This window comes from Prionailurus viverrinus, chromosome D4 (assembly GCF_022837055.1).
Source record: "Prionailurus viverrinus isolate Anna chromosome D4, UM_Priviv_1.0, whole genome shotgun sequence".
NCBI lineage: Eukaryota > Metazoa > Chordata > Mammalia > Carnivora > Felidae > Prionailurus > Prionailurus viverrinus.
The window spans coordinates 25,531,224-25,546,323 of NC_062573.1; the positions used below are offsets into that span (position 1 = coordinate 25,531,224).

At 39.9% G+C, this 15,100-nt stretch overlaps 1 protein-coding gene across 6 annotated transcripts in view; it reads right to left on the reverse strand.

The window, feature by feature from the left end:
- Positions 1-15,100, reverse strand: part of INVS (inversin) — a 161,389-nt gene that overhangs the window by 69,101 nt on the left and 77,188 nt on the right. For 3 of the 6 annotated variants that reach the window (XM_047829967.1, XM_047829961.1, XM_047829962.1), the window contains exons 4-5: positions 6,090-6,263; positions 1,598-1,765 (exon numbers count right to left, since the gene is read on the reverse strand). In XM_047829967.1, coding sequence (XP_047685923.1) covers positions 1,598-1,765; positions 6,090-6,263 — 342 coding nt within the window. Of the gene's footprint in view, positions 1-1,597; positions 1,766-6,089; positions 6,264-7,025; positions 7,477-15,100 lie in introns of those variants that run through there. The other 3 variants (XM_047829966.1, XM_047829965.1, XM_047829964.1) reach the window with 3 other exon arrangements.

Genomic DNA, 15,100 nt, shown 5'->3' on the forward strand with positions numbered 1-15,100 from the left:
TCAGTTAACATGCAGGTAGAAATAACTATTGCATATACAAAAGAATATTATCTTTTAAAGTCTAATTTGTGTGTTATAAGCAAATAGGACTAAATATTAGACTATCATAGCTTATAAGCTGGAATTTGAGAAGCACTGATTAGAAACCTCAAAGAATCCACTGATAAATATTCAAAATTAATAAGAAAGTAATAAAAATTAATAAGCAAGTTGGTTAGATTCATATTCAATGAACAAAAATATCAACTGCATTTCCATGTGCCTTCAACTACCAGTTAAACATACATCTTAGATACACTAACAAAAAATAATAAAAGTTCAGGAGCACCTGACTGCTCAGTCAATAGAGCACTCGACCCTTGATCTCCCTTGAACTCACGTTCAAGCCCCATGCTGGCTATAGAAATCACTTTAAATAAAAGCAGTACTATTTTTATTTTTTTAAGTTTATTTATTTATTTTGAGAGAAAAAGAGACAGCATGAGTCAGAGAAGACCAGAGAGAGAGGAAGAGAGAGATAATCCCAAGCAGGCTCTGCACTGCTGGCACAGAGCCAGACATGGGGCTTGAACTCACGAAACTGAGATCATGACCTGAGCCGAAACCAAGAGTTGGACGCTCAACTGACTGAGTCACCCATGCACCCCATAAAGCAGCACTATTTTTAAGTAGCAAAAAAAAATAGAAATAGTTCCAAATGTCTGTGAATAACTGAATAATGTATGGCTTGTTCAGAAAATATAGAATACTACATAATGGCAAAAAATAATATATTACAGGTATACACAGCAACATAGATAAAATCACCAGCATAATATTGAGCAAGAAAAGCATGTTGCAAAAGAATACATTCAATGTGATTCCATGTATACAGAATTCAAAAGCATCAAAAATGAAACAATGTAGTGTTTAGGGATACGAATATATGTGGTAAAACTATAATGAAAATCAGGAATATAAACACATCATTGAGGATAGTGGCTGCCTCTCAGAAAGGGGAAGAACAGAATGGTGTTGGGAGGTACCCAGGGAACTTCAAAGGTAACGGTTAATGTACTTGTTCTTATGCTCAGAGATGAGTACGTGAATATTTGTGGTTTCTATATTCTTTACAACTTTTTTGTTTTTTAAAGTAGGCTCCATGCCCAACACAGGGCTTGAACTCACGACCCTGAGATCAAGAGTTGGGCGCTCCATGGACTGAGCTACCCAGGTGCCCCTTGTATTCTTTATGTCTTACAAGCATTTTACAGATATCTCTACGCAGTGTTTAATAGGCGCAAGTATAAAACAGAGCCAGGGAAGGATAAATACAAATTCAGGAAAGTAGTTGATGGGGGACAGGGCAAGTGTGGCTTAAGTAGAGAGGATGTGTTTGGAAACTGGCATGTCGGAAATTCTGTGTGGTCTTAAATAGCAGCATAGCAGCACTACCGTGTTCTATTTCTTGAGTGATGGGTTCACGTGTCTGTTTTGTTTCTTCTGGTTCATAATTTGTTTGTGTGTCGTATATACGCTTTCGTATACTGGCTATTTCATAACAAAAAAGTTGTTTGTCAGCAAGGCCGCCCGGGGCCAGCAGCACCACCGTACTCACCAGGATGCATCGCACCGTATGAACAGCACTGGGATCTTTGTGGTTAGCTGCCCAGTGAAGTGGGATCTTGCCTTCGACGTCAGGGATCCCGATGTTGGAATCATGCTTGATGAGCAGCTTCACGTGCTCCGGGTTATTGTAATAGGCACTCCAATGCAGAGCCGTTTGCTGCAAAATCGCGAGAGGCTCAGAAACACAGCAATAGTGACACAACAGATTTCCCCCAAGCTTTTATTGTGTGACAGGCACTGTTGTATGAGCTTTCTGTATTTTACCTCATATAGTCATCGTGATAACTCTACACAATGAGTACTCTTGATTCTGCATGTGATTGATGAGGAAAGGGAGCACAAGGTGGATGAGTGCTCTGCTCAGGGGTATGAAGGTAGTAAGCGGCCGGATTGAGATTTAAATCCAGGCAGTCTGAAGAGGCAGTCTGACCTCTTAATCATGACAGGCATTTAGGTCATCAAGTACTAATCAGTGGTAATACTGAGAAAAAGAAAAGCAGGCCGGTAGTTTATGAATAATTATCAACAAAGTAAGTAACAATCTTGATATCGCACCAAGCATTTTAAGAATTTGATAGAATGTTTTGAATTTCAGTATCTATCAAAAAGAAGATCCATGCATAGGAAATCATGGATTTGGAATCCATTTCTTATATCAAAGTACAAATTTAAATTTAACTATAATTTTATAGGATAAATTGTTAGACTTACTACTGATGTTAAGATACATGTTGCAAATACAGCGATATTGGCTTTATTTTGGATAAAAGTTAAAAGTGAACATCCTGTTGGGGCACCTGGCGGGCTCAGCAGGAAGAGCATGCAACTCTTGATCTTGGGTCATGACCTCGAGCTCCGCACTGGGCGTGGAGCTTCCTTAGAGAAAGAAATAAGGGCACCTGAGTGGCTCAGTTGGTTGGGCTTATGTCATGATCTCACGGTTTGTGGGTTCAAGTCCTGCATCAGGCTCTGTGCTGACAGCTCAGAGCCTGGAGCCTCCTGCGGATTCTGACTCCCCCTCTCTCTGCCCCTCCTCCACTCATGCACTCACACACTCTCTCTCTCTCTCTCAAAAATAAATAAACGTGGAAAAAAATTTTTTTAAATGAACATCCTGAACTTGTTGGCATTGCTTTAAAATCCCCTCTGCCGTTCTCATCAACAAACCACAGTAAGACTGGTCTCCGTATTAAAAGAGTCACTGAGCAAACACAAAGAAATGGTTGGGCTGTACATTATCTCTTATGAACAGCAGTATCATCAATCCAGTCTAGAATCAGATCATTCGCCAGTAGGAACCAAGCTCACTTGCTACACTAAAAACTTTAACTGTTGACATATGTGGAATTTACGTACAGTGCACCTACAGGCATTTAATACGAAGAGTCACTCATTACTTTTTATTTAGTAATGACTGTAGAACAAAAACAGTCACAAATATAATAGAAAATAATTTCCTATAGCTACATTTTCTTCCTTCTTCCTCTTCTTCTTCTTCTTTTTCTTCTTCTTCTTTTTAATTGTTTTAAATGCTTATTTATTTTTGAGAGAGAGACAGAGCGTGAGCGGGAGAGGGGCAGACAGAGAGGGAGACACAGAACCAGAAGCGGGCTCCAGGCTCTGAGCTGTCAGCGCAGAGCCTGACACAGGGCTCAAATTCACGAACTGTGAGATCATGACTTGAGCTGAAGTTGGACGCTCAACCAACTGAGCCACTCAGGTGCCCCTCCTCTTTTTTTAAAGTAGGCTCTATGCCCAATGTGGGGCTTGAACTCACAACCCCAAGACCAAAAGTCTCATTCTCTACTCACTGAGCCAGGCAGGTGCCCCTATAGCCACATTTTCAATAAACAACATATACAGTTTCAGTAATTCTTTTGTTATATTATGTTTGCTCTGAATATGTTTACTGAAAGTAACACTAGATCTCTTGGATCTAATAGTACAAAGTTTGGGATTGTACTTTCTACATCTTTAAGCAATTTTTTTTCTAGTAATTATTATTATTTCTTTACTGTGATAAAATGTACATAACACAATTTATCATTTTAACTTTTTAAATGTACAGTGCAATGGCATTAAGCACATTCTCAAAGCTGTGCAACTTCAGCGCCTTCCACCCCCAGAACCTTTTCATCTTCCTAAACTACACTCCATACCCATTTAACAGTAATTCCCAATTTCCACCTGTTCCCAGCCTTTCACTTAGCATAATGTCTTCAAAAGCCATCCATGTTGTAGCGTGTGTCAGAATTTTGTTCCTTTTTAAGGCTGAATAATATTCCCTTGCATGGACTGCATTTTGTTTCTCTAACCATCCATTAGCGGACATTGGGATTGTGGTCATCATTCTCCTACTGTGAATAATGCTGCTATGAACATGGGTGTATAAATATCTGCTCACATTTTTGATTTCAGCTCTTCTGGGTTGATACCCAGAAGTGGAACTGTTGGATCATGGGGTAGTTCCATGTTTAATTTTTAAAAAAAATTTTTTTTTTTAACGTTTGTTTATTTTTGAGACAGAGAGAGACAGAGCATGAATGGGGCGAGGGTCATAGAGAGGGAGACACAGAATCTGAAACAGGCTCCAGGCTCTGAGCTGTCAGCACAGAGCCCGACGCGGGGCTCGAACTCACGGACCGCAAGATCATGACCTGAGCCGAAGTCGGCCGCTTAACCGACTGAGCCACCCAGGCGCCCCCATGTTTAATTTTTTGAGAAATTGCCATCCTTTTTTCCATGGTGGCTGCACCATCTTACATTCCTACCAGCACTGCACTGGGTTCAAATTTCTCCACATCCTCACCAATGCTTGTTATGTTCTGTTTTGGTAATGACAGTCCATCCGAAAGCGTGTGAAGTGTTATCTCATGGGGGTTTTACGTTGTTCGGTTTAAATACATGATACAAAACTTTGGGTCTGTGAAGAGTGTAAATTAGAAAAACAAACAAACAACGGATCCTTCCTGTCAGTTTGAGAATCGTTGCTTTGGGCTTTTGTCCTGTTCTCGTCTCTTGTGCCTGCCTGGACCTTGCAGATCTGTTTTCCATCTGTCTGGCCGGATAACCTCCCATCCCTGTTCAGTAACAGAACAGAAAAGTACTGGACAATAGCAGGGAGTTCCTAGAAGATTCTGAGGAAGACATCATGGTGCCTGAAGACATCTGTGCCTTGGTAAGTGATTCATGGGGCTTTGTGGACTGATCAAAGTGCTTTTTCAGTGAAATATTAGCACTACAAACATGGTATGAGTTAGGAATAATACTGGTTTACAGTAGTTGTAAAATAAGGCTCTCTACAGGAAGAGCCTGTGAAGGGCAGCGTAAGGGTCACTGGACATGAGCCCAGTGGGTTTAATCCCAAGAGTTTTAATCACACATGGGCGTGCTGAAGGTAGCAAGAACTCCATGATTCAGTGCCTCGTGGAAAGGAAGAGGATTTTTGCACTTGTCTGAACACCACATTTTTATTTCCTGTAAAGAACGATCAAAGCATTGGTCAAAACAGTGGCTGGCGTGTTCAGTATGTTAAAATTCAAGATCCGGGAGGATAACTGATCCTGGCAACAAGTGCCAGAGCAGATGTCAGAGCCAAAATGAAACGAATAATATTTATTGTATAGCTAACATTTATTGAGAGTTATTTTATTATGATGCTATGGGAATTGTGTTAAACCCTATTTATATGGGTTTGACCCTATATATATTTATATACCTCATTTTATCTTCAACAACCCTATCATCCCCTTTTTATATATGAGAAAATGGAAAAGCAGAGGAGTTAAGAAAATTTGCCCAAAGGCACAGAACAAGTGAGTAGTGGCTTCTAGACTGAAACCCAAGAAGTCTGATGCTAAAGCCCAGACCATTATACCACTGTGCACTTACTACATTGCCCCAGGCATTTGGCCACAAGGAAACTCACCCTTGGTAACTATCGCTACTAGCTGTCAAATATTGGGGTTTGGAGATAGGCCTGGGTTGAATTCTAGTCTTGCCTCTTGGATCTTGGACAGAATTTAAATCTTCCTGAGCTTCAGTTTCCCCATCTGTGAAAAGGAGATGATACTACCTACCACACACGGTTGGTAGGAGGATAAAATGGCAGAATTTAAATGAAATTTTTCACTGGGGAGTATGAAGACTAGAACACATTCCACCATGTGTAGGAGCAGTGGTTCTTCCTTGAGCTTTCACATCATAAAAGGATGTGAATTTGCTTTTTGCTCTTAATTTGCCTCCTGATTTTGACAGTCCCTTACCTTTTTTTTTTTTTAATTTAAGTTTATTTATTTATTTTGAGAGAGGGAGAGACAGAGAGGGAGGGAGGAAGAAACTCCTGAGCAGGTGCCGCACCATCAGCACAGAGCCCGATGCGGGGCTTGAACTCACGCAATCATTAGATCATGACCGAAGCTGAAACCAAGAGTTGGGCCCTTAACCGAATGAGGCACCCAGGTGAACCCCCTCCCCCTTACCTTGTTTTTATCCTGTGTATCCACTTCTCCTGGTGCCATAAACTTCAGCAGAAGCGCCAAACACTTGGGGCTCTTGTGCCGAGTGGTCAAGTGCAAAGGGGTCATCTCTTCCAGATCCTTTTGCATCCAGTTTGCTCTGCGTGTAAGTAAGAGTTTCATGAAACGATAATTTCCCTAAATAAATAAATAAATAAATAAATAAATAAATAAATAAATAAATAAATAAAAAGAAACAGTAAGAAGAAATTTAGTTTGGGGCCAAGGCATTTTCTAAATTTTAAAATGTTTTAAGTAGTTTAATTATTCTGCTAGAGTAAAAATATTCAGATATATCAATTGATCAAAGGAAAAATACTTAAAATCCCACTACTCTATCAATTGTTTTACTATGAAAGTTCCCTTCCAACCACTTCCTATATGCATATAATTTACACTGCATGCATATAGTTTACAATAGTTTAAATAGCTGGTCAACGTTTCATTTATTCAACCATTCTAATTTCCAGTATTTTCTTTTATAGAATATGATACAATGTACATTTATTTCCACATAGTTTTCCTTAATTTTTTCATAAGAATAAATGATCAGGAATCAATTTAGTGTGCCAAAGGAGTTTATACAGTTTTTGGTGTATTTTCCAAATTGCTATCCAGTAGCAGCAAAGAATATACTAGCACATTCTGACCCATACAGCACCTATTATTTATATTCAAAGTATAATAACCTTGCGAAATGATCAGAGATTTAAAATCCCAATTTACAGGTGAGGGAGGTGAGATTCACAGTGGTTGAACATTTTGTTCACGGTCATCTGGTTACTAAAGTATAAAGTAGGTGGTCAGTTTTCTTGCAGAGCTACGTAGAGGTACAACTGAGAGAGATGAATCTTGTTCGGAGTTTGGGTCCCAGACGCATCTGGTCACCTAAACACCAACCTAGAAGTCACTGGAGGCCATCCACTTGCAGGCAGTACTCTCCACAGCAGTTAAACCCTCCAATCTGGTAGAATCAACCCATTCAGAGAAAGCAGCTTAGCTACAGGGGTTAGAGCAATCCACTGGTGGGGATCCAGGTCAACCGTGTGTGTGTGTAATATGGTAGCTTTGAAACCAAACAAAACGCTCAAAAAATTGTTCTTTGGAGCTCCTTCCTGAGATATAGTTCCATATTTCCAATTCTGGTTGGAGCCTTCAGTTTGCTTGGTACCACAGATATTTGAAAGTCAATATAACGAAACTGTACGACATAGTCAAGTTCTCTGCCTGCTTCATGCCTGTTTATCTCTCCCTATTCAAAGCAGAATGGCAGTCAGGGTTATCTGTCCTTTTCATCTTCTGAGATCCTCTACATCCTTAATATTGTTGGAAATGTGGTTTTTTTTAGCATTATAATGTATTGATATTCTACTGTGAGTGGCTATGAGTATTAGTAAGAAAATATTTATGAGTTAAGCAGCCCCTCCCCCCATTGTGATGAATGTGAGGCTCTAAGGCAAAGGGACCAGCTAGGGAGACAATGAGGTGCAGAAGGATGATGGTTCCCTGCTCATACCCACAGGGACAGAGACAGGAGTCAACTCAGCTCAAGGGCTGGGCCACAGATAAGAATCAGAGGCTAAAAAAGTGTCCATCAGGCTGTCTATATTAGATGGGCAGACTTGGAATGGACCAAAAAGCAAAGTGACTCAGCTCAATTATTTCCTCTCAGAGAGGCTTTCCTTGACCACCCTAATGGAACTTATTTTGTTGTGCTTCATTCTAGTACCTTTCCATTTCCTTCATAGTACTTTGCTAAGTTTTTAGTTACTTATATTTGTTTATTTCCCTTCCCTGTGATCTCCTTCACGAGCTGTAAGCTTCATGAAGGCAGAGACTGTGTTTTACTGGGCACGGTGTTTGGCTAGCTGCTGGCACAACATAGGTGATAACTTGAAGGACTGAGTAAATGAGAGGAAATAAAGTGGGTGGGGGGATGGGCTAAATGGGTGAGGGGCATTAAGGAAGACACTTGTTGGGATGAGTACTGGGTGTTATACCTAGGTGATGAATCACTGGAATCTACTGCTGAAATCATTATTGCACTATATGCTAACTAACTTGGATGTAAATTAAAAAAATTAATTAATTAATTAAAAAAATACCTTCCAGAGGTTTCTCTTTTTGTTTACAAATTCTTAATGTTGCTATACTAGATCATAACAGTTAAGAATCTTAATTCTCAGATGTCTGGTATTTGGTTACTCTTCCTTTTTAATGTTTTGTTTATTTGAGCATCATTCATCGGGCTTTCTCATGTCATCCAGTGCCAGCTTTTGAGAAGTAAGGTGCTAAAACTTCCTCAAGAGGGCACCCTGCTCTAAATCTCTTGCCATCTTTTCTTTGAAAAAAGAAATGGTGCCCAGGAGAAACAAATCTATGTGGTACTTCTTACCAAAAAATAAAGCATGACCTTTCTGAGTATAACATTTCAAATATTACAGAATAATTCATCACGACCTTTTAAAGATATTCAATCAGACAATCATCTTGATTCTGGAATCCAGAGGAAAGGGGAAGGAAAAAGAAAGAAACAAGAATATATTGGTGGGGGTGACTACTGACTTACAGACACAGTGCTTCGTGTATTCACACCTTACATTGTTCTGGGGATTCTACCTATAGAAAACATGATGCACTAGGTAATAGCATTTATTTATTCACCCCTCAAAAAACATTCATTGAGTCTTGTTATAAAGCAGGCAAGAGTGAAACGTTTACACTAAGCCTTATTTATGACAAAGCTCTAGGATGTATTTGCTCCTCACAGAAGTATAATGGAAAGGTTTTACAGATGAAATAAAGTATCTTCCTGTGCCTCTATTTCCTCATCTGCAAAACAGGGATGGAGTACCTGAGATTATTGTGCATATGAAATGATAAAGATCATATTTGTACTCAGTGCACAAAGTAAATGCTTAGTAAATGTTTGCTGGTTTTATTATGAACAGTTTTCCAATGTGGAGGAGGCAACAAAATGTAGCTAATCAAGTAGAAACAAGAATGGCCCATGATTGACAGCATATAGATAGAAAGATCTGACCACACATAGCATATACACTTCAGCTAGGGAAGTGCGGAGAAAACCAAGGTTAGGGACAAGTAAAAGTGGAAATAATTGGGATGTCATAAATAGTGATCTTCTGATTTTTTTTTTTTTTTACATTGAGAAAGATGCCTGTACTCTGCCTACAGAGAATGATGACACAGGACCAATAAGGGTGTACCCAGTAGGAAATCTGTGGGAACCCTGGGGAGATGTCAGCTTCTCTTCCCAAAGGCAGGGACACAACAGATATTATCTATAAATGCTGGGACTGGAAACACTATAATCCATTTGGACCACCATCAACTTCCTGGTCTCATGAACAAGCATTTATTAGATGCCCAGGGCATGCAAACTCAATTCTGAGGATGAGCAGAGGCGGCAGAGAACTCTAAGAACTAAAATCAGGAGAATATTTCTAGTGTCAGTAGAAAAGGGGAAGATACCAGTTCGAAACAGGAAGCTAATTTGATAACCTTCTGAAGGTTGTTATGACTGGGGACCCCTATCCTAGACAACTTTGCTTCCTATAAAGCCCTCTCAATAAAAAACAAACAAACACAATGTTTAAATGTTTCCTTAATATTGCTTAAAATTCAGACTTCTTAAGTTTTCAGGTTTATTCTTAAATGCAAGAATAAGGAGGATTTGGAGTTAATCATTTAGCACCATCTCTTAGGGGCACACAGAACTTAATCCTCAGGTGAACACTGTTTTGGGATCTGTTTTTATAATTTCTGACTGAATAGGAAATAGTATAAGAGTGCAGGAGATAATAGAGTATATGTTCCTAAGAAAACTCATGGTAGGGGGGCGCCTGGGTGGCTCAGTCAGTTAAGTATCCAACTTGATTTTGGCTTAGGTCATGATCTCATGGTTCGTGAGATCGAGCCCCATGTCGGGCTCTGTGCTGACAGTGCGGAACCTGCTTGGAATTCTCTCTATCCTCTCTTTCTGCCCCTTCCCTTTGCTTGTGTGCGCGTTCTTTCTCTCTCTCTCTCAAAATAAATAAATATTAAAAAAAAACTGATGGTAGTGAGCACAAGTTGAGAGAGCTGAAGTTAGAGAATGTCCTGATTTAGTCACCAAAAGGACATTAGCCCTGATCTGATCTGATGTTATGCCACCGAAGTGAGAAAACATTTACTAATGTCTCTGAAACATTGAATAAGATGTTTTGTTTTGCTATGTAGCCATAATCCTCATCTTAATCTTCCCATAATTAACAGGAGCTTCTTTTGTCTGTGATGTAAATGATTATGACATTTGGATTTCCCCCAAATGCAGGAAAAGGACTACAATATCTAAAAGGGTAAAAGAGGATAAAAAAAGTTCTCTGACCTGGAGAACACACTTAAAAGGAATCTGGGAAATAAATCAATCCAAATGTGACTTTTAACCTTATATATTTTTTTTGTCTGTCCAGTTCTCTAAAATAGGCTCCATTTTTAGAAAAAGCATATAGTCAGTTAATCTTAATAATAATATGGGAGTTTTGAGTGAAATGCCTTGATATTTTCCTTCAGATTCTTAATTTATTATTATTTGTTAAGGTTCACATTTGAGAGAGAGAGAGAGAGAGAGAGAGAGAGAGAGAGAGAGAGAGAGAGAATGAACGGGGAAGGGGGCAGGGAGAGAGGGGAGAGTTTCCAAAGTGGGCTCTGTACTGACAGCAGAGAGCCTGATATGAGGCTTGAACTCATGAACTGTGAGATCATGGCCTGAGCCAAAGTTGCATGCTCTCCTACTGAGCCACCCAGGTATCCCTAGATTTTTTATTTTTAAGAAATAAAACAGAACCAATACGGTTCATGATCCCTCTGTGGCCCTCTCCAATTCTCCCTCTTTAGAGACTACTATCCTGAATTTGGAGTTTTTCATTCCAATGAATGCTTTAATACATTTGTTTCTTACACATATATGTACCCATAAACTACATAGTATTGTTTTACATATTTTTAGTCTTTATATAAATAGTACTGTATGATCGCTTGCCACCTTTTTACTCAAAGCAGTGCTTTTTTGAGATCTATCCAAGTGGCTCCAGTTCATACATTTTCACCGGAGAAAGTATTTTGTCATATGAAAATAACTGTATTTCTTTATTCTCTAGAGGAATATTTAGCATGTTTCCCATTTTTCACTATTGTGGACAATACTGTCTGGACAATTTTCTTCTACATGTCTCCTGGTAAATGTGCATGAATTTCTGTAATGCTGGGTTGAAAGTGCTCTTTAAAGCAGCTAGTCCAATTTATATTCCCACCAGGAATGTATGAGAATTTTTATTTCTTCACATCCTCGCCACACTTGGTTTTGTCACACTTGCTAACTTTTGCTAGTAAAATGGATACACAATTGTGTTTTGCCATGGATTTAATTTTCATTTCCCTGACTGAGGTGGAATGTTTTTATATGTTCATTGGCCATTTGCTTCTTTTTCTGTGAATAGCCTTTTTGCGTTGTTTACTCATTCCCCAATTTAGCTCTTTGTCTTTTTCTTAATGATCTGTAGGAGTTATTTACATATTCTGTATACTAATTCTTGGTTGGTTTTGCAAATATCTTCTCTTTGTGTGGATTGTTTTTTTGCTTTGTTTATGCTCTTCAGCTAGCAATGAATTCATGATCTGAATAATGATATTGCTAGCTTTCTTAGCATTAGAGTTCTTCATTTATTTTGGAATTTTTGTTTGCAGGCTCATTCATTCATTCATTTATCCAATCATTAAAAATGTTTAGGGTTTCCCAGGTGGTTCAGCCAGTTAAGCGTCTGACTTCAGCTCAGGTCATGATCTTGTGGTTCGTGAGTCCAGGCCCCACATCAGGCTCTGTACTGACAGCTCAGACCCTGGAACCTGCCTTGGATTCTGTGTCTCCCTCTCTCTCTGCCTCACCCCTGCTTGTGTGCTGTCTCTCTCTGTGTCTCAAAAAGGAATAAACATAAAAAAAAATTTTTTTAATGTTTGTTTAAGAGAGAGAGCGTGTGCACTAGCAGGGGAGGGGCAGAGAGCGAAGGAGTGAGAACCCCAAGCAGGCTCTGTGCTGTCAGCACATAGCCCAGCAGGGGGCTCCATCTCATGGTTGGTGAGATCATGACCTGAGCCAAAATCAAGAGTTAAACACTTAACCAAACTGCACCACCCAGGTGCCCCTGCAGGTTCATTTCAAAGACAAGATTGTTTGCTATGTTTTTCTTCTTTCTCCCTCTCTCTTCCTCTCCCTCTCCTTTCTCACCCTTATAGCTGCTAACACCCCCTCCTAACGCACTAAGAATCTGTTCTTAGAATGCTCTTTTGCAGCCTCATCTCCAGCGATATGAGGGATGTCTTCCTGGTCATGAGGCTTGATCTTTGTCCTGCTCCTGCCACTTCTCTAGACTAAGAGCTTCCTCTAAAGCTATAGCTTCATATTAAGGTAAAGAATACCCCCCCCAATTCTAAGTACTTTCTTGGCTTTAATGTGACCACTTTTCACTCACTTAGTGGGGAAAAAAGGGAGTAACTTCCTGAGCCAGAAGTATTTGAAATATTCTCCAAGATGGCTCCCTGTTCCTGGTAAGTGCCTTAATTGTTAACTTCTAGACTACTGGCAGCTGAGCTTCAAAACATTCTGAATCCCTACCTCTACATTTCTTCTCCAAATGGCTATCATATTTTCTATATCTGGCTCCTTGGAACCTTTGCTATTTGCTTCCTCTTCAGTTGAAACAATTACTTTAATAGACTCCAATGCTTAAGACTTGGCTAACCCTGCCTGTAGCTGCCTCTTTCCCTACTGAAACACCAAAGAGAACAGATAATTTCCCCAAACCAATACAGTAGTTTGGGACCTACATGTTTCTCGATTATGATCTTTGCATTCTTGTTCCATGTCCTTAGCATTTATATTTACTTTCAGTGTAGTTGAATCGAAAACAATTGTTCACTATGTATACAAATGTTCACTACATTTTTCTGTTCATTTATAGGTTTGTATATAATTTTGTCCTGGAAAATATTACAACTATATATGTGTATATAAAATAGCACATACAGATGCAAGGTAGGCATTCTGCCATATTTCATTCTAAATCTAATCATATTATGTACCAAAATATACATTATTTACAACCGAAATGGAAATAATAGAAACATGAGTTGTTATTAAGCCCAATGATGTCTCTATAATTATATATTTATAAACCCTCAAGGCATTTAAAATATTAATTTTTAAAAAGAATCACTATCCTTGGGAAGTATTTAGGTCACAAATATCACTGATCTCATTACATCAAACTTTTCTGTAATGGTTGCAGACACAAATGAGTCTTGGAAATACCACAAGAGTGCTGGGAGAAGCAATCTGCCATGGGTCCTGAGTGTCCCTGCATGTATTTACTGGGTATGCTAAGAATGCAAAGTCTTGACTCCTCTTTACTTAGGCTGTCCCTCAGAGTTGGGTTTGCAGCAAGCAATCGTAAAGGACATTAATGTCCTCCAGGACATTAGACAAGGAGCAGGCTTCTTAGCACACACTAAAGTCTGGGGATTCCCAAAACTCAGCATTTCTCAGGTGTCATGCAAACCCACTGTGCACCCAGGATCCACCTAGGTCCTCTGTGTTGCTCCCACAGTCCTTGGGGGCAAGGGAAACTGATGTAAGCATGCAAATGCTCATGTTACTGTGGCATCAGTAATAAAGCTTTTTTGTCTCTTTTGGTAGTCTTGTGTTTTCTGCTGGTACGTATGGGCAACTTACTGCCTTGTAATGAGTTAGGGCACATTAAAGGAAAAAGTAGGGCAAAATTAAATCCAAGCCTCAACAGTACAGGCAATGAGGAAGGGATGCTGACAAAGATACATTTTGCTTGAAAAGTAAGGACAAGGGCCCTGCAGGCCAGGTTCAGGGACAAGAAGACTCTCTGAGATGGTACCCAAGTGATGGGCAAGGTCGGGGAGGTAAGAGATCCCACTGTCCTATCTGTTAACAAATCTCAGTGGTGGCAGGTAGAATTAAAACAAGCTGCCCAAATGGTGCCTTGGTCTCTGGTCACTGTCCTCTGGGCAGGCAGAGGAAGAGATGTTAGCATGACAATGCGACAGTGAGCTGAAGGCAACGTGGTTGTGGCTGCTGAGCCAAGGACTCCCTAAAGTGGAAACTAATGGTGAGAACAACGAGGAATGAGCAGCTGTTCAAAAGTGAAAGTAAATGCAAAGACTTGTCTAATAGCACAGAGCCAAGTGCACCATGTACCTGATCCTGGCTGTAGCTTATTTATCTGGCAATGAGGATAAAGCACTAGGTATAGAGGTAGTCACTGTCTGAAGCAAAGCTCCTGGCTTAATGGTGCCCTTGATGCATGGAGGTTCCTCTGAATGCCTTGGCCTGGTTTACTGATAATTTGGCTAAGTTAAAACCTGATGGTGTCCATTGGGAGACAGTCCAACCTCAATGCTGACTCTGGAAGACTGACTATGGTAAGGGCAAGTCAGCCCAGTGGGCTGAAATGAAAGCCGTCATTCTTACCTGAGACAATACTCCTAAGGAAGGGGCATGTTTTTACTACCCCTTGGGTTGTTGCCAATGTTCCAGTCATCTGATCTGCCACTTGGAAGACTATATATGGAGGTGGATTAAAAACACCCCTCTTTGTGGCTACAAATTATGGAAACAACTGGGGCTGCCGACTAAACAGCTTGGGTCACTCATGTAGATGCCCATAGTAAGGGCTCATTCTCTTATAAGACCAACTGGAATCAGGTTGCTGAATAAGGCTGCTTTGCCCAGGTTATTGGCCATTTACCATCTGTATCCATCACCGCACTAAACATGGTGATGAATCCATCATCATAGACTAGGCTCAAAGTAAAAGGCAGGTGTTTGATGTAGAAACTACCACTGCACACCAGACTTGTATATTCCCCTATGTAGGCCTACTTTTGTGTGT